We start from the raw sequence: 24,425 nt of genomic DNA, 5'->3' as shown, positions 1-24,425 counted from the left end.
TTAAGCTTTCTTGCCTGGTGGGTGGGAGTAGGGAGGGGGCTGGAAATGAGGTGACCGTTTATTGAGTATTTGCTCTGAGGCAGTGGTAGTGGGGTCGGGGGTTCCTTCCTGATTATCAGAGCTGTGCACCTGCTCACTTGCCAGATGATCTGCAAAAAAGAATCCAAAGAAGCAGCAAGAAAGCCAGTAAGTTTTCTTAGATCAAAATGACATATCCCAAAGCTCCTCTGTTTCCAATTATTTTTGATGAGAGCAAAATTATTATACTCAACTCCAGTGTGAATCTACATCACAGGGGGAGATTATTTTAGGTGAAAATTCCCTTATGATTAAATAGATGTTTGTGTGCTCATTTGTGTTGTTTTAAGAAGCCTCTAGGATAATTCTGATGCAAACAGGCCTAAAGCCAGAAAGACTGACATACAGGTTTATTTGATAAATTGAAGTTTATTAAATACTATGACTATTATTTTCCGTATTAACCTTAAAATATTGGTCACTTGTCTTCCTTTTAAGTTTAAAAACTTTTTTTTAAAACAGGCTTGAAACCTGCAGGGAAAACATATTATTGTGACGTATCATATATCACAACATATCACATTGGTCCTGCGGATTGAACTGTTTCCAGATCCATCTGGTCTGACAGACATAAGTGATTGATTCTTGCTTGGTCTGTAACACACCCCAAATGCATTCACCTGCTATGCCATTGCCCCCTCTTCATTTTCTACTATGAGCTTTAAAAATCTGGAGTTATACATCTCATGGCTCTTAGACTAATGCATGGCTTGTTCCTGACTGCCTTCCAGCACTGGAAGAAAAAAGTAATATCTTTGTGACAGCATGATTATTTCCACCTCTGGTAGCTCTTCTCCATTGTGACATCTGCAAAGAAATCATCTGGAAGGGGAAAATACATGTGTTCTGGGATTAAAGACATCACAGGCATGTACTGAATGTGTCAAAAAATTTGAGATGTTGAGGGAGCTGAAGACAAGCCCTCTACATTGTAGATGTAGTACCAAGAGGAATTTTCTAAAGAAGTCTTATGAAGCAATTGTTTTCAGTGGTTTACTACATTTATGAATCTTCAGCCCATCAGTGGAAAACATGATGCTCTGAGAGTCAGCTGTGAAGCTGGGCTAGGGTGGGGTGCTAGTTTATCTTGAAAGATAGTTCTTCTCTTTGGTGTATAATGCCCTGTTTCTCCCAGCTACTACATTTCACTTCATTTCTCTAGACCACAGGGTTCTAAGACACTTAGTCTAATTTAGAGGCAGTCTTTTGTTAAGAGGCCACTGAAGCATATAAAGTTCAGCCAGTAGGACCCAATTGAGTAGCTTTATAGAGAGATGTCCAGATTTAGTTATCAATGTTAATAGGTAGGTCTTTTCATTAATGTCAGCCAACCAATGTAGTACGACACATCGTATTGTTTTTTAAAGGACACATCTATTTAGCATCATGATCAGACTATTACATTTAGCAATCAACAGCATGGGTGCAAAGAAAAATTGACATTAAAACCCTTTATAGGCAAGCTTTACACTTTCTACAGAACAGAAACTAAAATAAACTGTTGTACAATTGGTCACAACTACAGTCCTTGAGATTTTTGCCCATACACATGAATATTGTCAAAAACATGTCTTCTTTGTAGCAGCTAGGTCCTACCACCACTGTGCTTGGCTGAGTTCAAAAATCTGTTGTAACCTGTAGTTTCCTTGTCATATCTCCAGCTGTCCTCTCCTGCAAAGCTTTGTCTCGTGGCAGTAATTAAAATCTTCTGGCTGGGCACAGTGTCTCATGCCTGTAATCCTAGCACTTTGGGAGGCCAAGGCGGGTGGACCATGAGGTCAGGAGTTTGAGATCAATCTGGCCAACATAGTGAAACCCCGTCCCTACTAAAAATACAAAAAATTAGCCGGGTGTGGTGGTGGGCACCAGCTACTAGGGAGGCTGAGGCAGGATAATTGTGTGAACCCAGGAGACAGAGGTTGCAGTGAGCTGAGATCATGCCATTGCACTCCAGCCCGGGGGCAACAGTCCGAGACTCCATCTCAAAACAACAACAACAAGAAAAAAAAAAAAAAAAAAAAAAAAAAACAGTAGCTACTGCTGTAGCTACTGTTGCTACTGGAACCACCATAGCCACCTTGGTTTCGTGGTTTGGCAAAGTATTGGCCTCCACCACCATAGGGGTCAGAGCTTCTGCCTTCAAAGTTTCCTGCCTTTATGGGTTCCAAATCTGAAGACTGATTGTTGTACTTGCCAAAATCATTGTATCTTCTACCACTTCTGCAATTGCTTCCACTACCACTGCCACAGCTGCCTCTGCCTCCGTTGTTATAGCTGTAACAGAAGCCACTGCCCTGGTTTCTACAACCCTCTCCACCACTTCCATAGCCTCGGCTTTCTTCAGAGTAACCAGGGCCACCTCCTCCATGACCACTGTCATTACCAAATCCATTATAGTCATCCTCGCTGCCACCATATCCACTACTATCACAGCTGCTGCCAAAGCCACCATGACCACTGAAGTTTTCTACATGACCAAAGTTGTCTATCCCACCAAAACTGCCTCCATGACTACCATCAAAGTTTCCAGAACCATTTTGGCCTCTTTGGCTGGATGAAGCACTAGACACCTCTTGCTTCGACAGGGCTTTCCTAACTTCACAGTTGTGGCCATTCCCAATGTGGTATTTCTGAATGACAATCTTATCCACGGAGTCATGGCCATCAAAGGTGACAAAAGCAAGGCCCTTTTTCTTGCCACTGCCTTGGTCAGTCATGGTTTCAATCACTTCAATTTTCCCATACTGTTCAAAATAATCTCTTCAGTGATGTTCTTCAGTGTCTTCTTCAATGTCACCAGCGAAAATAGTCTCTTCAGTGATGTTCTTCAGTGTCTTCTTTAATGTCACCAGCGAATATCTTTTTCACAGCTAAGTGGGCACTTGGTCTCTGAGAATCTTCTCCTGAGACAGCTCTTTGGTTGTACAACTCTTCCAGCCCCTTGTGTGGCCGTGCATGCGTGGAGGCATCTGCCTCCTCCACAGTGGCATTTGTGACAATCCCAAAGGCCCTGGAGCCCTTGGTGTTTGGATCTCATTGCTACACACTTTGTGAGCATTTCCCTATTGCTGAAAAGGCTCCTCAGGCCCTCAGCGGTTGTTTCAAAGCTCAACCCTCCAATGAGGAGCTTCCACAGCCGTTTAGGCTCTTTAGGAGACTCTGACTTAGACACCACAGCAGTGGGAAGAGAGACTTTAACAATGCTTCCTCAACAGCGTCCCCTAGAAGAAAGGAGAAAGCTAACAAACATATCTCAACACACCATATTCTAAACTTTGAAAACCGACTGTGTGTTCAATTAAGTTTTCTTCCATCTGGTCAGTAGGTTCCCATGCAGCACATGCTTGCCATGTTTGTTGGTCACTTGAAAGCTTACCTCAAGGCCGGATGATTGATCCAGAAAGTCCCAACTCATTCAGATGTCCAGGCTTGTAGATTCATAAATACCTCATCAGAAGGTGAGGTAAAGGAATGCTATCAGCTGCAGTCAGAAGGCTCACTACAGGGATGAATCCTAGCTCCAGGGAAACAGACAAATAAGACTCCAAACCAAGAGAAATTGCACTGTGATCTTGACCCTGGACTCCTTAGGTATATGTTAATTTGCAAACATATTTAACATATTCCACCTGCCAGACATCGGAAATGACTAAGATTAATTTTCAAAGGTTTAGAAGAGTGACCATGTAACATGGATTGAGAAAAGATACAGCTTCTGTCCTCTCACCTCTGTCTTCCCTCTGAAGGAACAGGTTTGTGGGAAGTTAGAGCCTAGGGCCCTGGAGTTGGGTCGCCAAGTACCTTCCTGCTAAAGGCAGCCTTGATCAGTTCCTCCTTAGGAACTACTGAAGCAGTTCAGTATCTATCTGAACTGTCTTTCTGCACCCTACCTTTTTTGCTGAATCTGGCTCAGTGTACCTACCTTAATAATTCATAAAATGGGATTAGTAATCCCTACCTCGAAGAGTCATTGTGAAGATCAGAAATCATTAGGTGCGATAACCAGAAGTATGGCCAGGAACTCAAATTTTCTTCATTTTATGTTGGGTTATCCAGAAGCAGAGCCTAAGTCAGAAACTGAGGAAAAGGGACTTATTGAGGAAGTGTTCTTCAGGCCAAACCTATAACAGAAAAAGGGAAGTGACACAGGAAAGGGCAAATTACCAATCAAGGATATCATCTAATGAAGTCTAGCCTTGGCCTGATTAATAGGGGACTCTGGAGCATAAATAGTACAGTAGAGTTATCATGATTTGAAGCAGACTGGACTTCCGTGTTCATGAGTCAGCCATTGGCTGTTGGGAAGTGGTGGGGCAGGTGGTGGTTGTGCCGGTGGGAGGGTAATCTCCTTGGCATATCTGGGTGAGGTGGCTTCTGTCAGCCAAGGTTCATTTTCACATTCTTTTAACTTCTACTGCTCACTTAAAAACTTTCAACCCTTAAGACTGTGTGCCTGACGACTTCGTCCTCTCCTTAGGACTTCCTACTTCGGTATGTGGTTAGAAGGCATCTTTGAGCTCACTTTAGAGGACTGAGCATGTATGAAACAGAAGCAGTGTGATTCAAGGTTCTGGCACAGTGCTTGGCATATAGCAGGAACTCTATAGATGCTGGCTCTTTTAAAAAAAATCTCCTGCCCCTAAAACTGTCCTTCATTTCGGAGAATTCCTAGCAATGCGTTGTCCTTCCAAGTCGTGCCAGAGGTGGACAAAATAGAAGAGAATGTAATCAAAGCACCTAGCACATGGTACAAGTACATAATAAATAAGTGTTGGTTACATTTCTTCCTTCCCTTTCATTAGCTTTGTCCTGAGACCATTCATGTATTTTGAATTTTCTTATGGTGCCGAAGAATTTATTTTATCCAATTAATTATTAGGGACATTAAATTCATAATAATCACCCTAAATATTACATTCAAAACAGATTTGGAGTCGTAATCATTTTGGGGGAATACAGTTGTAGAAAATAGCCAAATTTTATCTTGTAAAAATCTTTTATCTTTTTTAGCTCTGGTTCTTTTAAAGCACATGTAATACGTACTATCACCCAATTTGGTACTTATAAATCTGCACTTTTCCGTACTTTTTTTTGAAATAGCATAACGGTAAGGAGTTTCTATTGTACCCCTCCACCATTCCTATGCCTCCTGCTCCTGATCTTTGCTTACTGTCAGGAGCAAAGAAAGTGCCCAGTTAATGCTTGTTATCCTGATCAAGCGCAGTAGTGAGCAAGTTAAGACATCCATGAATCAACTGAGAATAACCCCTTAATAAATAAATGAGAAGTTTCTTCCAGAATTTTGTGCCAGGAATATAGCAACAACTAATAATATTTTAAATGCTCGGTTTTTTTTTATTTCAGTTATTGTACTTTTATGAAAGCGTCCTTAAAAAACTGGAACCATGCCAGATGTCCATCAAAAAAATAGTTAAATTGTTGCATTCAAAATTTATTGTTACATACAAATTCCATTAAACAAGGAGTATAGACTTACTTAAAAAGTATAGACTTACTTTAAGTATAGACTTACTTAAAAAGCCAAGATTCAGGAAAAAAACAAATTACAACACACACACACACACACACACACACACACACACACACACACACATGCCCAGTTGAAACTTTTTATTTAGTTGTGAGGTAGAAATTAAATTTTGCTTTCTTCTAGATGGATCAACAATCTTAACATCATTTATGAAATAGTCTGAATTTACTCCACTAAATTGAAGATGTTAATTTTGCTATATATCCAGTTGCCATAGTTAAATGAATCTTTTTCTGAATGCTATTGATTTGACTCTTCATAATTAACTGAACACAGTACCCTTACAGACAGTTTTAAGAGCTGCATAGCAAGTACCCAATTCTACCTTTCTCAATTTTATTTTTTGTAAAAGTTTCCAGGCAATCTCCCATATCAATTTTTACATTAATGTTACAACTTCAGTCTGTTTGAAAAAACCAAAAACATTCTTATCAGACTTAAATTGAATCAAATATTGATTAATTTGGGGGAGGAGTGATCATTTTATAAAAATGTCTTTCTACTTTCTCTCAGTATAATCTTCTTACAGGTTTTCAATACTCCCACTCCTATTTTGGGGTGAATAGGCTATTTCTGTATTTGTTTTCTAACTGGTTACTGCTAGTATAGAGGAAAACTATCAATTTTTATTTACTTTGTGTCAAGCCACTTAATGAACTCTTATTTGTTCTGATTATTTTTCTTGCTTAGTGTTTTATTTATTCTTCATCAGTTTTGGGGGGAAATGTTGTGGTTTCTTTTAACTCTGAGTTAGATACAGGAAGGATATAGTAAATGACAAACCCTCTTACAACCAAGTCCAAATTAGTTTCATTCTTATTCTTTATGATTCCGTAAGCACCTTTCCAACCTCTAACTGGAGAAAGGAAAGCGATATATAAGCACGTGTGTGGCCAGGTCCTCCTGCTCTCACTCTGTCCAGGAGAGCATGCCAACACAACTCCTGAACTGGAAATTCCTATGATCAGTAGAGGGGAAAAACAGCAGCTTGTACGTAAGAACCCACAGGCCAGTGAGTCTTCTTTGTATCTTATCAGGTGGATAGGAACTGACTCAGGTAGGTTTATTTCAATTTTACAGGACTGATTTGAGCAGTCAGAATACACCCAGGGGCCAACCTTCCCACTTTCATACTCCTGACTCTAGTTATCATCAGGATTACAGTGACTTGATGGTCATACATCCCACAAAACATCTTCACAAGACAGTGCTCTGTAAATAAATAGCTCTTGCAAAAGTAGAGATGCAAATTCATGCAGTGTTGCTGACTCAACAGTTCAGCGAAATAATTTTAAAAGAGGGACCTTGATTTTATCTTATGTGTTTTACATAAGCTGAGAGGACAGAGGGAAAGTCATTAATGGTTTTTAGCCCAAGGAATAAGCTGGCATATGGATCTTTCTGTCACCTTTCATGACACTTCTCTTCCCTACTCCTCTACCGAACTTTTTGGCCCTTTGTCCCATCAGCACATCATACCTACCATTTATCATTCTATCCACCCCTTCATATAGATATTAGTGAGCTGTCAAGAATCGCCCCCATAACATGCCCCCACCCCTACTACCACCACCAACAAATTGTGTAGAGATGGAGGTGTTTTATAAGTACAGATGCTCATCAATCTACAACGGGGTTATGTCCCGTTAAACTCATGGCAAAGTTGAAAAATCATAAGTCAAACCATTGTAAGTCAGAGAGTTTCTTTGTAAAGACAAGAAAAATAGATGATAACATTTTCTGAAGCACTTATCACCCACACGACTAACCTCTAGGCTTTTAGTAATTTAGCAATACTGTTTTTTTGTTTTTTTTTTTTAATCCTGCTGCCTAGAATTCTGTGGGGTAAATCTCTGCTGAATATGCATGTTTCAATCATTAGTGTGTTCTTTTCTATAAAAAATTCTGCCTTTGACTCATGATAGCTGTATAACACCTATTTTGTTATTAAGTATTTTGAGCTGATTGACAACAGATAGTTCTCTGTTCTGCTGCCTCAGCAGATCCTGATAGATGGAAATAACCCTTCTTCACTGAAAAATCTCACTGTTTTTGAGCAGATTCTTTAACAACAGTCCGTGGAAGTTCTGATGCCAGTTGGCCCAGTGTATAGGATTACAAATTCGCCCCAATTCGAGAAGATATTTTTCTTAATTACTATACATATATGTTGTCACTTTTAATTTTTTCAATTATAAAAGTTAAAAAATCACCATTAAAGACATTTAAAAAAATAAAATCAAGAAGATAAAAGTAATGACCACCCAATTATCCAAACACAAACTCTACACTGTACCATCTTTGCATTTACATTGAATATTATCAATTAGAAAAATACTATTTATACCAGCAAAACAATTGTATCTTAATGTTGTTTTATTTTGGATTTCCATTACAACTGAGAATGAATATAGGTTTTGTATGTTTGTTGATTAGTTATATAATCAAAAACCATAATTATTTTTAATTTCCCTTTGTAGTTAATTTTGTATTTATTTGTATTTCCCCCTTTTTTCTTATTTTTTTGGTCCATTAATACAAGTTCATAATACAATGAAGTTATTAATGTTTTTAGTATTTTCTGTAGCCATTTTCACAATTTGATACTTGTCTTATGATTTTTAGAGTTTAGATATTAAAGTTTTAAATTTGTATATGGCTCAATCTTTATTTTTATCTCTTAAGTCTTTAATCATTTCTGAGCTAAGTGCTTTTGAATCTAGACATTTGATAAATATTTCACTTTTTTTTACTAGTTTCTGTTGTTTAATTTTTAATATTTACTTTTTTATCTAAAATATATTTTGGCTTATGAAATGAGATGAAGCTCTAAATTAATTTTTCTTTGTAAATTGCTAACTGATCCCTCATAGAGCACTTACTGACTAAACCTTCAGGTTTCTGATTGACCAATGGTATCTCCTTTATGAAACTATAGTGCTATATGTAATATGTTCTACTTCTGGGCTGCAGATTTTATTTTTAGCCTAGTAACAAATTGTTTTTATTTCAGAGGCTATATAACATGTTGTAATATGTTATATCTCTTAGTATATCTGCAAATTTTAGTATTTGCACTAGTTTTCATAATTTTCTCATCTCTATTATTTTCTGAATTTACTTTAGAACAATTTTTCCGTGTGTGTGTGTGTCACTGAAATTTTGGCAGGAATTAAGTTGAATATATGAATTGATTTCAGATGAACTGTTATATTTAGAACAGTCAAAGGAGAAATCTTCTAGGCTCTACTAACAGTCATGGTGTATGATAGTACTTTCTCAAAGTATACTGAATGAGTTTAGAAATAGGAAAATGCAAGCAGGTTGATAAAATAGTAAATAATTGGTTAGCACAGCCACATGGACATCTTGGCCAAGTTCCATAGAAAGATCCTTTTATTTTTTTATTTTTTATTTTTTATTTTTTATTTTTTTGAGACGGAGTCTTGCTCTGTCACCCAGGCTGGAGTGCAGTGGCGCGATCTCAGGTCACTGCAAGCTCCGCCTCCCGGGTTCACGCCATTCTCCTGCCTCAGCCTCTCCGAGTAGCTGGGACTACAGGCACCCGCCGCCATGCCCGGCTAAATTTTTGTATTTTTAGTAGAGACGGGGTTTCACCATGGTCTCGATCTCCTGACCTCGTGATCCACCCGCCTCAGCCTCCCAAAGTGCTGGGATTACAAGCGTGAGCCACCGTGCCCAGCGAAAGGTCCTATTTTTAATCATTATTATCACCATCAATTTCATGAACATAAACTCATCCCATCATTTTCACCCACAAAGAACAGGCCAAAATTAATCACTAGCTAGGTGCTTGATATTGAGACTCTCAAAAGCAGACTTCCTCAATATGGCCTATGATATGGTTTGGCTGTGCCCCACCCAAATCTCAACTTGAATCGTATCTCCCAGAATTCTGACGTGTTGTGGACCCAGGGGGAGGTAATTGAATCACAGGAGCTGCTCTTTCTTGTGCTTTTCTTGTGATAGTGAATACGTCTCATGAGATCTGATGAGTTTATCAGGGGTTTCCACTTTTGCTGCTTCCTCATTTTCTCTTGCCGCCACCATGTAAGAAGTGCCTTTCACTTCCCGCCATGATTCTGAAGCCTTCCCAGCCATGTGGAACTGTAAGTACAATTAAACCTCCTTTTCTTCCCAGTCCCTGGTATGTCTTTATCAGCAGCATAAAAATGGACTAATACAGCATATAAGTCTTAGCATGATTATATACTTCCAGGCTTTATTCTTTCTGTCTAAAATATTACTCTTTCTGCTTCTCCCCATCATAAATTCCTTTTAGTCCATCAAGATCCAGATCATATATAATTTTCTCTGTTGGTGTCTAATGACCCTGGCAGTTAGTGACCTCCTTCTTTTTAACTCCTAGTGCTTTATTTGTATTTGTCTGATCAGCTTGCCTTTTTGAATTGTAACTACTTGCATATACTTCTATCCCTCACTAAATCGAAGTCCTTGAGCACAGGGACTTCAGTTTTTCATTGTTATAAATATCCAAATGCTGAGTATCAAGTATAGACTTGAATACATGTTTACCAAATGAATATTTAGAGAATAGAAGAAAACAATTCTAGTTCACAGACATTTCCGTAGGAAAAACATTGATATAAAAATTCCTAGGAAATGTTTTGTACATTTCAAACATTCTGAAGCCATTTAATAGAACTTTTTGAAACCTCAAAACTCTAAAACTGGTCATGTGTGTGTGTGTTGTAAGCAGTAATTTCCTCCTGAGATTTCAAGATGACGTGTGTCAGGTAGTTAATCCATCACTATTGCTTCAGTACAGACGAACGTACATAGTTTTCTAAATAATGCTCAGCTGTAGAAACATCACGCTGAAAGCACACAGCAGTGGATAGGTAACTTGGTGAGATGGATGGAAATGCCACTGCCAAGCTGGACTTTCCCAGGTGGAAGGCCTGTGTGCTAAATGGAAACCGCACACTCGACCTGTGAAAAACATTTTCATGTCAGCAGAATTGACTTGAAATGTGGATGAGGTTGACAATTCTTTACATGGTGTTTACTTCCTCCAAAAAAATCTTCCCTGCCCGCCTTCAAAGGGACCTAATACTCTCACTATCGTATTGCACTTTCAAGTGTGGCAAAACAAATTAAATCGCTATGAGCTACAACACTCACTTAGGCATGGGTTGGACTTCGTACATGTTTTGAACCACTCGGTGCAAGTGGCCACCCCACCCCAAGCATGTCATCAATCCCTTATGAAAGAGAACTCTAGTGTGCACTCCATATCCACAGCCTTGCCTGTCATCACAGTCTTTGATTCTCAGCTCCCTTGACCTTGTGTGCTTTGGCTTGTTTTTTTTTATTTTTCTCAGTTTTTCTGGTTCTCCACTTCCTGGAAGCTTATAAAAGTTGTCTCTGGCCGTTGTAGACAAACATCATTTTCAATAGTTTTAGGCTCTGGGAAGCTATTGCTTTGTAGCTCCCAGGAGTTGGTAGAGCTGCTTCTGGCTTGCTCTGGCATGAGTAGGAATTGGATCCTGCATAGGATCTCTGATAACATCAGTCAGGAGAACAATGACTGCAGGGGGCTGGTTCAAGGGAGACCAGCTCCTTGGAAAAAGGTTAAATATTGTGTATTTCTGGCATCACAATCAAGTTGGGACCAAGTACATCGCATAAAGGAATGTTGTATTATTTTAGGATCTTACCATTCAGCATAACATTTTATTTCTGACAATAAAACTGAGGTATGTGTAATAAAATGGTTGGGCAAAATTCCACTGGGCTTCGATGATCAACCTATAACCAAGCAGAGTTCCCCACGTTCTTCTGAGAGTCCTCTCTAGCAAAATGTATTTTATCAAAAGGCTGTTATCTGTAAAAAAGTAAGTATATATAAAGCAGCTTGTCAGAAATGGTGCACTAAACTATGACAGAGAATAATGAAGTTATTGCAATATTTGAGTAATTATTGGTATGTGAATTATTTATAATTTACTGAATACTTTGACTTAATATTATTATTTGGTCTTCCTGACTCCAGTCTCACTCCACTAAAATATGTTCTCAATAAAATAGATCCTTAAAATGCAGTAAAATGATGATATCACTCCTCTGCTCAGAATTCTTCAATGGTTTTCCTATATCTCACTCAGATTAAAAATCGAGTCCCTGCAATGAGGCTAAAAATTCTCTCTGTGATATTTACCAGTCCCCCCCCCAACCCCTCAATTTTCCCCGTTCTCCTATAGAGAGGCCTAAAATTCACACTACTAGTATTAATTTTGTGAGTTCAGGGTCTTGATGATCTGGGACAAATCTTCTGGCCCACATGATCCAGTTCTCATTAGTTCTCAAATGTCATCTCACTTCCCTGGCTCATTCCAGCCTAGCCACAGTGTCCCCTGTTTTTCCTCCAACACTACACTCTTGGGATAAACTCCACTTGGTCTTCTTTTAGATATTGTCACATTCAACTTGCTAAAATTTTGCTAAGAATTTTTTATCTCTGCTCACAAGGGAAATTGGTCCGTGGTTTTCATTACTTATGTCTTTGATTTTGGTATCAGAGTAATGCTAGCCTTGTGGAATGAGTTGGGAAGTATTCACTCCTCTTCAACTTCCTAGAAGAGTTCACATAGAATGAGTTTTATATCATGCTTAAGTGTTTGTTAGCATTCACAGATGAAATAATTCAGGCCTGGGATTTACTTCGTGGAAAGTATTTTCATTCATATACTTCTTTATAAATTGAATTTTTAAAAATAAACTTAATTTCCTTAATAGGTGCAGGGCTATTTAGTGTCTTCTGTTCCTTCTTGAATGCATTATGATAGCTGTATTAGTCAGTTCTCCCATTGCTATAAAGAAATACCTGAGCCTGGGTAATTTATAAATAAATTAAAAAATTTTAGAAATAAATAAAATAAATAAAAGGTTTAATTGGCTCACAGTTTGATAGGCAGTACTGGAATTATGGTGCTGGCATCTGCTCAGCTTCCGGGGAGGCCTGAGGAAACAGAATCACGGTGGAAGGTGAAGAGGAAGCAGGCAGATCACATGGCCAGAGCAGCAAGAAAGGATGAAATGAGAGGTGCTACACACTTTTAAACAACCAGATCTCATGAGAACTCACTCACTGTCACAAGAACAGCACTAAAAGGATGGTACTAAACCACTCATGAAGGACCCACCTCCATGATCCAGTCACCTCCCACCAGGCCCTCCCTCCAACATTGGAGATTACAGTTGAACTTGAGGTTTGGATGGGAACATGGGTCAAAACCATATCTATAGCTCATACTACTCAAGATATGTGTACATTTTCATCAAAGTTGTCAAGTTTATTGGCATAAAGTTGTTCATAATATTTCTTTATTTTCCTTTTATTATTGGTGAAATCTGGACTGTCACTTCTCACATTCCTAATATGGGTAGCTTGTGTTTTCTCTTTCTCTTTTTCTGATCTATTTTGTGAAAGGTTTATCAGTTTTGATTTTCTGAAGGACAAGTTTTTAATTTTACTGATTTTCTCTATCATTTTCTGTTTTCTATTTCATTGCTTCCCACTCTGATCTTTATCATTTTCTTTCTACTCCTTAGGTCGGGTTTTATTTTCTCCTTTTTCTAATTTCTTCAAGCAGAAGCTGAGGTTGTTAATTTCAAACCTTTCCTCTTTTCTGATATGGGTGTTTGAGTTTCATAAATTTAGATGTATCTTACAAATTTCAATAATTTCTGTTTTCAATTTCATTCCATTCATTCTCTTTTGATTTATTCTGTGATTCATGAGGTATTCAGAGGTGTGTTAGTTTCCAAATATTTGAGGATTATCCAGAGATGCTTTCTGTTACTTGTTTTTATTTATTAAATTGAACTTCATTTAATTCTGTTGTGATCTGAGGGCACACTTTATATTGTGTGAATTCTTTTAAATTTATTGAGATTTATTTTATGGCCCAGAATATATGGTCTTGAACACTATAGACATGTTCTTGCCTCAGGGTTTTTTGCATTTATTGTTCCCTCTGACTGGAATATTCTTTCCCCAAATGTCTACATGGTTTATTCCCTCAACCCCTTTGAGTTTCTATTCAAATGTCATAATCTCTATGAGGCCTTTCCTGACCACCAAGTACAAAATGTGCATATGCACTGCACCAGGCCCTCCTCACTGTCCTTCCCTGAATTAGTTCTATTGCACTTATTACCTGTGTGTGTGTGCGTGTGTGTGTGTGTGTGTGTGTGTGTGTGTAGTCTTTTACCTACTAGAACATAAATTCCATGAAGGCAGAAATCATTGTCTATTTCACTCATTAATGTACCCTCAACACGTAGGACAGTGCCCAGCACATAGTAGGTGCTCTCTAAATATTTTTATATAAATTTGATTTTTAAATCACCTGTGAGAAATAGCTAGGGCTGATTTTATTATCACCATTTTGTCAATAAAGTAACCAGCTAGTGAAATGTAAAATCAAGACTCTGTACACTCTCTGTTTTATAGCATAATTCCTGCCACTTAATGCCAGCTGCTTTGTAACCATTTTGTGTCACGTATTGTGCTAGAATCCAAGGATTACAAGATGAAGCAGCACAGTTCTAGTCTTCATAAAGGTTAGGGAGGGCTGGAGCTCAAGCTGCATGGTGAGAGTAGCTAGAGGTAAAACTGAAAAGTAGGAAGGTCTTGTACACCATACTAGATGCTTCGAGTCTATCCACAGAGCAATGAGAAGCCATTGGAGAGCTTAAGATGGGAAGTGGCATGATCACATTTCCAAATCAGAATGATTTAGATTGCATAAATTATTTTCATTCAATGCATATGTGTTGAGGGTCTATTTTGTTTCAAGGACCCTTCTCAGTGCTACAGGTACAGCAAGAAACAAAAAGCCTCAGGAAGTTTACAACCTAGTGGAGAAGACTAGACAATAAACAATCAAATAAAAATACAATGTAATTTCAAGCAGTTGTAAACGTTTTGAAAGTAAATAAAGGAGGGTAAAGGAGTTGAAAGTCATGAGGTGTGTTTAAAATAGAGTTAGGAAAGCTCTATTAAGAAAGTTACGTTTGAGCAGAGATATCAGTGAAATGAAGAGGGGGGAGACACATCCAGAGAGTTCCAGGTGGATGGGCAACGATGAACACATGCAATGGTTGTGACACCAAAGTGAGCTTGGGATGCTTGAAGAAAGTCAAGGCAGCCAAAGTGACTGGAGTTGAGTGAATGATGGGGAAGAGTGATATGTAGTAAAGATGGCGACGTGGGCAAGGGTAGATGAATGTGGGTTGTAAACTGGAGTTGAGTTTTATTCTAAGTGTAATGAGCAGTCACTAGAGATTGCAAATTAGGGAAGCAATGGTATCTGATTTACTTTCAATGGTATCTGATTGACTCTGGTGGATGTGTGAGAAATGGACTGTAGCAGGGCAGGAAAGGAACCAGTATAAGCATTTAGGAGACTATTACAGTAAAGCAGGCAGAACAAGATGGCAAAACCTGGAGTCCATAGTGGAAGTGGTGGGATATGAAATTGGTAAAACACACATAACTTCCTAATGGACTGGATGTGGGGTATGAGGGGAAGAGGAATCTTAGATGATTCCTAAAATTTAGCCTAAGCAATTAATCAGTGGTGGTGCCATTTCCTAAAATAGGAAAGATTGTGAGAGGGGTTGTTACAAACTGAATTGTGCCCTACTCCTAAAATTCCTGTACTGAAGCCCTAACCTCTAATGTGACTATATTTGGAGATAGGGCCTTTAAGGAGGTAATTAAGGTTAAATGAGATCATAAGAATGGGTCTCTAATTCAATATGGTTGATTCCTTAAAAGAAGGAAGAGACACCAGAGATATGTGTGTGCAAAGAAAAGGCCATGTGAGGACATAGTGAGAAGGTATCCAAGGAGAGAGATACCAGGAGAAACCACTGCTGGCTCCTTGATCTTGGACTTCCAGCCTCTAGAACTGTGAAAGGATAAAATTCTGCTGTTTAAGTTTCCCAGCCTTGTTTTGTTATGGCAACCCTAGCAAACTAAACAGGAGTGAAGAGATAGTTAAAAAAAAATGAAGAGTATCCTCTTCGACATGTTGAGTTTGAAATACCCATTAGGCTTCCAAGCAGAGACTGAATAGACAGGTGTGTAGATATAATTCTGAGGCTCAGGGAAGGTGTTGAGGCTGGAAACATAATGGAAAGTCACAAGATAAGGACAAAATTTGTTACAGGGGAAACACATATTCCCCAGTCTTTATGTTTCTGTAGGAAACCTCCATCAATGTTACAACTGTGACTTCCCAAGAGTGACTCTTCCTAGGGGAGAAGAATCGTCACAACTGATTGGTCAGCTTGGGAGAAAGAACTCAGCATTAATGGGTCATTCATTTTCTTGTATCTGGAAGGGCATATCTGCCTTCAGAGAATATACATGTTTTAATCCTCCATGCTGTAAGTTTTTCACACACCAATCTGCATTGGAGGAGGCCTGTGGTTGCCCAAATGTTCTTGTGTTTGTGTGGGTTAGTAGGTGTCGCAATCATATTTTCCAATATGAATATTTTAAAAATAAGTATTAAGGGTAACATATTTATCTCTTCTCTTTGATTCCTATCTCTGTCTTGCAATTGATTCTAATGTCATGGTTGACTAGATGAAGTCATCTATTCAGTAGTTATTGATAGAGAACTATCTGCCTGATACAGTGATAGTGAGAAACAGTTCCTGGCACATAGTAAGTAATGGTAAACTACTCTTCATAGACAGGAAGAGCTGGATATATGGGAATTAAGCTAGTTAAATGGACTGAGCTGGAAATATAGCAATATTGAGAAATGAAAGCCCAAAAGAGTATATGACTAACTAGTTGGGAAAGTGGAAAATGTGTCTTTATGTGTATGCATGCATGTGAATGCACCAGCACAGTAGCTGTTGTAGTAGTGGAAGGGCAGTTAAACATACAAAGCTTTAATGATAACTATTAAGAAAATAATGTTTGTATCAAGGTAATATAAAATGTGTTGAATTTCTTGTCTCAGTTAGGATTTGGAGCTTTATCAGTTATCTATTTCTCCATAACAAATCCTGATTTAAAACACAAGAATTTATCTTGTCCTAAATTGCTATGCCTTAGCAATTTGGGCTGGGCTCAGCCAGTTGGTTCTTTTGCTGGTCTTGCCTAGGGCCACTCATCTGGCTTCAGTCATCTGGCAGCTTAACTGAGGCTGGATGGTCTCACTCACATGGCTGAAGGTTGGCTCTCCTTGTTGACCAGGTGTGGTCTCTCATTCTCATGGAGGCTGGCCCAGGCTTCCTATCTCACAGCAATGACAGCCTGAAAGCAGAAGCTGAAAGGCCTTTTGCTGCTGAGACCCTGAAGTCATATGATGTCCCTTCTGCAGCCTTCTGTTGGTTTTAGGCAAGTCACAGGGCCAAATTAAAGGGAAAAAGAAATGGACTCTATATTTTGATGGGAAAGGGTGACAAAGTTGCATGGCAAAGAAACATGTGCACAAGAGTCATAAGAATTGTCGTAGCCATCTTTGTAAACTGCTGAACAGTAGTCTGATGGCACATTTCTTGTGTTGTTACCATATGCTCACCAAATAGAATCTAAAATGTATAAAAACCTTCCTACCACCAACTATGCCCAGAATAAGAATTATACGTGTTATGCTATGTGTGTGTTAAAGGTACGAATAAGTAAAGGTGCAAGTTGATCCAGAGTTTGCACTTTGATGTGGTATTACCTGTGGCCAACTCTCCCTTGATGAGAATATAGGTAGCTGGCCAAGTGGAACAAGTGTGTTTTGTTCAGGATGTTTCTTCTACTCACTTCCACTATATCTACTTTATTCATATTATCTTCAGATCCCAGCAAGTGCATATGAAGATAGAGGCCATGCAGTAGGTTCTATCTAGGAATCCAAAAGCCACATTCTCCTTGGTGTAGAAGTCAAAGATGACCCTGTTCTGTGATGGGCCACAAAATGTTGCAGAGACCTTAGGAAGATTGTTTCTTGATGTTTTTAAAGCAAAACTTTACTTGATTAGCTAGGGCCTTTGATTTTTCAACTCTGTTTTCCTTTCAGAATTCGAATTCAAGAAAAAGAATATCTTAACAGGTACATTGAAGCATAGCTCAGGTGTCAGACTGTCTGAGATCATACACTTAATGGCTCTGTGACTATGGAAAAGATAATTAACCTTCCCATGACTCAGTTTCCTCAAGTATAAACTGATGACAACAATAGTATCTACTTCATGCAGTTGTTGTAATAATTAAATCAGTTAATACCTGTAAAGCTGTTGAAATAATGCTGAACATACAGTTAGTATTCAAAAGGTCTTAGCTGTTATTACTGTTGTTGTTTTATTGCTGTTGATCTTTATATACCATATAAGGCATGATGAAAAATTAAAGAAATGTAGACAAATATTCCCATTTTTAAATGCTTGTAGTTAAATTGGGAAAACAAACTATGTATACATAAAATATTTAGGGAGTAGTTAAAAGACCATATTTGAGAAAAACAAATACTTAGACTAATAACTCACATGATTGCTGAGGATGATCAGTATGGGGAAAGATGATCAATAAAGGGATGTGCCACTTAGGAGGAGAGTTTTGGGATACACACTGAAGAAATGGTATGTGGTGGGAAAATGGCCAGTGTGCACAACTGCATTCAATTACCCAGCCTTCTGCTCCCCCATGCTCGAACGTGTATATGGGGAAGTGGTATATGCTTTTCTATTACTCAGACTTGATTCTTTGAAACACTCCCACCCTACCTTTTAGAGGGTGTGTGTCAAAAGTGCAGTTACTTGTCCCTTTAGCATAATATCAGTTAACTCATACTGGGTTGCTGTTTTTGTTGTCACTTCAATAGGTGAGTTTTCCACAACACTATCAACTTCTTTTTAAGGGAATATGAGAGTTGATTCAAAGAAAACGCTGTTGGCTCTTCTTGGTGAAGAGCAAGGAATTTCTTAAGCTTTGAACACTCTGCCCAGATTCCCTTCTCTGGTGGAAGTATGTGCATAAGTCTACAATTGCATTTCTTTGCATGTCTGAAATTTTATGTGGCAGTTTTGCCAACAACTCCAAATTCTTAGCTTAATCCACCTTACAGGTTATAAACATTTATTTCCACTTTTAGTCCAGTGACAAAGAACTTTTGGCCCTCTCTCTCAAGATTTTAATGTGTTGGTGTGTTTGCGTTTATGTTTTAATATTTTGGTGTACAAGAAACCCAAATGGTTTCCTGTACTGTCGATGTCAAACTGATACCTGTGTTCTCCATTTTAATCCACACTGAACACTATACAAATTGTCTTACTAAATAAAGCACAGGCCTGATTATACACTTTCCTTTCAAATAGTCTTGATGGCTGCCTATGGCATGTGACATGTGACATTCAACATGTCACATGTCATGATTCATGTGTCATGCTTCATATGTCATGATTCAAGACATGATTTATCATGTTTTGATTCTGCATGCCGTAGGCAACATGTGACATGTGACATTCAGGGCCCTTCACAGCCTTTTCCTAGTCCAGCTTTCCAGGCATCCTTTACCCTTTTCTAATCTTTTGTGAGGTCTTAGGCCTCAGTTGCTTTGATTACACAAACACCTCTCAGTAGAATGACTTTTCCTCTTTTCTTTTGGTCCATTTTCTGAAGACCCTTCAAAGACTTTCCCAACTGGCCCCTCCAGGTCTAAATAATTGTTCTCCTTCTGGGCTCTCATAGCTTTTGACTTCCCCTCCAGCTGGTTGTTAGCAGTTGGTGGGCTTCTAGCCTGTAACAAAAGACATAGTTAATTTAGAAATATTGAGATAGTGGGCATCACAGACTATGACTGCCTTCTGGATCAGTGGAAGGTTCTAAACAGTAAATTTTAAAACCTCCAATTTGTTCCATTCACCCACACATTTGCTGTTCTTGGGCACTCTAGATATCTCAGAGTTTTATTAGAGTTTACTTAGAAATCTGATAGGACATTGTGAGTGTACAAGTTGACATTAGAGGCACCTACTCTAGTGTGGGTGCCCCTCTGGTGTCTAGGGTTCGATGTACACTATCTCCCTCAGGCCTCACCAAGGTTGGCCTCATCATATGCACTTTACAGAGAAGGGAACTCAGATTCTGAAAGCCAGACGCTGTGCTCCAGAGGCACGTGGGAGTCAGGGAAGCACAGTGGATATTAGCATGGATATCTGCAGCCCAGCTGCCTGGGTTTGAATTCTGGCTCAGCTCTTTAGTAACTTGTATCCATTACCAAACCTTTCTGTGCTCACTATAAAATATGGTGGTGGTATCTTCAATAAGTTGATACATGCAAGGCACTTAGAACAGAGCCCGGCATGTAGTAAGCACAGGTAAGTGTTAGTGATTATCATCATTGTTATCATTATTAACTTTAATGAGCACAGAACTAAAGAGTAAATGAGTCAGGATTTAGACCCAGATCTGCTTGGCTGTAAAGGTTTCTATTTTAACATGTCAGACTACCTCCTGTTGTGTCCATTTGCCTCGAGATTAAAGAATAGAGTGAAGAGTCCTCTTCAACTTTTCCCTCAGAGACCCAAACGCTTAATCAAATTATTTTAGTTTAAAATGTATGATCAGTACCTCCTGCACACTTTATGGAGGTTGAAGGCTCCACAAGAATTACTATGAGAGAGTTCAAATTCTGCTTCCACTCAAAGGCATGGTAAAAACCACGTATCCTCTTAGAAAAGTTGCTCTGGGATAGGTCACTGTGCTTGTAACATTATTGGGGTTTGCCTAATGGTGTTTGGACCTTCTGCACAAAGTCAGGTGCTTAGAAAGGACTTAGAACTTGAGGTATAATAAAATATATATATATATATATATATAAAAACAAAACAAAATAAAAAAAAGAAAGGACTCAAACCAGCCTGAGCATGCCTGTTAATACAGCACATACAGCCACTCTCTCTACCTTCCTTCCTGCATCGAGGGGTGAAGGAAGGTTTTGTAAAGTTGTAGGAGTATTTCTTCCTCCCCACCCCACCTTCCTCCTTCGTCTGTTCCTCGGAAAGGCATGGGCCCCACATTGCTCAGGAAGAGCAAAGCAGAGGTGAGAGATAGATAAGAAAGGTGTTATGTCTGGCATGACTGGTTTAGGCTTAAGTTTGGGCCTAAATAGCCATATAGGGTGAATGTTTTCTATACATTGGCTGTAGCTTGCTATGACTGCATTCATAGGCTACTTTAATTAAGCAAGAGGCTTATATTGTGAGATGAGTTCCCTGAGGGTATTATGCTTTTAATTTAGTTAAATTCAATTAAATCCATCAAATTCATTCTGTGCCTCAAGCTACAACAACAGACTAGGTTCTGTGGATATAAATTTGTAGAAGACAAGATCAGCAACCTCCAAAAGTTCTAAGTCTTGTTCAGAATACCAAAAATATAAATAAGTAAATAACTCTAACCCATGTGGTAAATTCTATGGTGGAAGAATCCATAGAGAACGGTGAGCCCATGCAAGCAGGAGGAATGGCCCAGATGACTGGCTTGGACGGGTGGTGGTTTGAGGTACCAGTCAGAGGAAAGCTATCTCTGAATAAGAAATAGAAAATTTTCACAAGGGGAGATGAACACATCAAGCAAAAGGCAGGGAACGAGCTAAAGCTTACAGTTGTGAAAACAGCTGGCTTATTCAAGTGAATAATCTAAAAATAGTAGCTTGGAAGTACTCCAAATGTTTTATAAGATTAATATCTTACAATAGCCATATGAACCAGTTATTTCCATTTTATAGATGATTAAACTAACTTTCCCAGTGATATGGCCAGTTCATGACTAGGTTTGAACAAGACAAGCTACCTCCAAAGAAAGATATAATGACTAGCCATTAAATGTAACCATTATTCTATATTCCACCTCTCTAGATTGAGCCTTCTTAAATAAGGTCAGCCATCAGAGTCATTTGGAAGATTTTAGAAATGTAAAGATTATATTATATTCCCCAGAGAGGGATTTAGTGCCTCCCCTTGGTAAATGGCTCCACCAAAAATGGTAAATGGCTCATTGTTCAAAACTGAGCCCTGAGAGTAATTCCTGGCACCTCTTCCTTCTTTATCTTCCACATCCAGTTTATCTCCAAATTTTCTCAATTCTCCACCAAAAATTCATCCCCAATCCTTTCACTTGTTCCCATCTCAGCTTCCAGTACTCAAATCCAAGCCTCCGCAAACCAAATGATCTCTCAGCTTCCCTTCTAACCCCCTTCTAATCCTTTCTCCAAATCACTGCTACAGTGATGGGATCATACTCCGGCTCAGTCTTCCCATGGCCTCCAGTTGCCCTTGGAATTCAATCCAAACCTTCACCATGGTTTACGAGGCTCTGCACAGTTAAGCCCATGCCTATTTCAGGTTTATTTCATACCACCGTTCCTCTTGTCCTGCCATATGGATGTTCTTTTGCTTCCTCCAATGTGACAAGCTCTTTTCCACCTCAGGGTCTTCCTACCTGCTGCTGTTCCTTCTGTGTGAATGACTGTTTCCATACTTGGCTCTTTCTCAGGTCTCAGACCTTCCCTGATCCTCTTTGACAAAAGGTCCCTTTTGTCATTCGTTTGTAGGGCACTCTGTCCTTTTCTTTCATATCAAAACTTGTTACACTTATATGTGGTTACTTACAGAGATCCATGTCCCCAACACAAGCTTGAAAGTTCCATGAGGATAGGGATTATGCCTGCTGCATTCACCATGGCATTCCTTATGCCTAGCCCAGGGCATGGTCCAGGGCAGAGCCACAATCCATTTCTGATGAATAAGTGATAGACAGAGTGGATACAAAACTGTATGAGAACAGAAAAGAGGCGATTAGATTTAGCAAGGAGGTCATATTTGCTCAGCTGATTTCACTTAAATGGTGGAGAAAAAGCAAATACAGTGAATTGTGAAGTTGAATGAGAAAGCAAGAGGAAATTAAATTATTCTCATGTGAAGGAAATGATCACAGTTACTAAGTGCCAGACTCTGAACCTAGCACCTGACATTCATTATTTCATCACTGCAGCAACCATATGAAGGATGTTCTGTAATCGCCATGTTTGGAATGAAATAAAGAGTCTCAGAGAAGTTGAGTACTGTGCCCAATGTCACATACCTTGAACATAGCAACACCAGGACAAGGCCCAACTTCAGAGTCCATGCTCCTAACCACTGAGTGAATGGCTTTTGAGTGTACAGGGGAATCATGGTGGTGGGTGGCTTATTAAAACCACTACCATCAAACAATTGTAATTAAATCGGGTGAGGGCCTGGGAATCATTGGTTTTAACAAGTGATTAGTTTTGAGTGATTCTGAGGCAGGGAGCCCAGGAGTCCCACTATGTGGAGCATCACTCCATGGTATGCATCATAAGACAGGAGATCTGAGGTCACCTGTAGCTTCTGATCTAAGCCTTGGAGGCTCCATGACTCCATTTTCTCTATATAATTGATAAAAATGTTTTCTCACAAGTTTATGATGACTAAATGCATAATTTATAGAGTTAATATGCAGTAGGTACACAATAAATGTTGGTTTCTTTCCCCTCTCCTAGACTTCTCTTTCAAGAACTTTTACTAGATTAGGAATGAGAGAGATAGACAATAATTTGAAGTTGTGTCAATTTCTGGGAAAGGTTTTTTTTTTTTTTCTATCTCTAGTTTTCAGATAGGAAAATGGAGGCACTAAACAGTGAAGTAACTTGGCCTCAGGTCACAGCTAGTAAGTGGCAACCCTCTTAACCTCTGGTGGGTAAGTTACATTTGGAAAGATATCTGTAGTCAACACTTGTTGAATTGAATTTCAAACTTGGCTGATCTTTCTATTGCTTTGTTCTTATGACCTTTCCTTTCCCCTTTATTTGTTGACTTTGGTCTTTGACTCTTCTTTACTATATGTCCTTTTATTTTTACTATAAATATCAAGTATTTTTCGGAGACTATATAGTATTAAAATCAAATAAATGTAGTCAATATGTGAGGTAGTGGGTAGATCATTAGCATGGTTAAGGAAAAATTGCACTGTTTGGGATGCTTGGAAATGGGAAATCTCTAGTAGAAGCTTCAAGAACTTCAGAGGCTTCAAAGTAGCACATATGAGGAGATGAGAAGGTGAAGCCTCTGCCAGAGGGGTGGGATTGCTTGCTCCTGACACCTTATCTCACCCCAGGTGAAAAGATCAGCAAGTGTCCTGGGATCTTGTCTTGGCCCGTCCCTTCCAAACCTTACGTGGACTCTACCCTTTAGGGGTGGCTTGTTTGCAGCTTTCCTCTGGCTATGTCTTTATCATGGAGAAGCATGTGACTCCACATCTCTCCTTCTGTGGCCTTACTTTTAGAATGTGAACACATAATCCAGCCCTGAGTTGAAGCCCCTGCCTGCGTTGTCAGCTAAAAGCTTTGTGTCCATCTGGCTTGCCTTAGATAAGACCTCAGTACGAGGTCTTACTGTGTTTTTGATTGGTGTTTTGAGCTCTTCCTTCCTCTCCAGGTGCTTTTGCTCTGCCCTGGGCCATGCCCTGGGCTAGGAAAATGCTTTTCTTAAAAATTGTGTTTGTTCTGACATGTTTGATCAACATATTCGATCTTGGTGCCTGGGTTTTTAGTTGCCCTTTATCTCAAAATCTGTTTGTATAATACATCAGAAATGTGCATTGCTCTTTTCACCAAGAATTACAATTAATCTGACCATCTGAAAATACATGCCATTCTATTTTCCAAATTTACATTAACTTAATGTATTAGGGTTCTCCAAAGAAATAGAACCA

At 38.9% G+C, this 24,425-nt stretch overlaps 1 protein-coding gene across 1 annotated transcript; it reads right to left on the bottom strand.

The window, feature by feature from the left end:
• Positions 1-22,820, bottom strand: LOC116479564 (heterogeneous nuclear ribonucleoprotein A1-like). The gene is given in 6 exon segments (XM_058425777.1): positions 1-149; positions 2,117-2,848; positions 2,901-3,112; positions 3,114-3,281; positions 19,262-19,428; positions 22,776-22,820. Coding segments are annotated over 6 exon segments (1,473 nt in total).
• Positions 22,821-24,425: the final 1,605 nt, after the last annotated feature.

The sequence above is a fragment of the Hylobates moloch genome, unplaced genomic scaffold (assembly GCF_009828535.3).
Source record: "Hylobates moloch isolate HMO894 unplaced genomic scaffold, HMol_V3 SCAFFOLD_12, whole genome shotgun sequence".
Lineage (NCBI taxonomy): Eukaryota > Metazoa > Chordata > Mammalia > Primates > Hylobatidae > Hylobates > Hylobates moloch.
The sequence above is the reverse complement of the archived record's forward strand: the minus strand, read 5'-3'. Positions and strand labels throughout refer to the sequence as shown.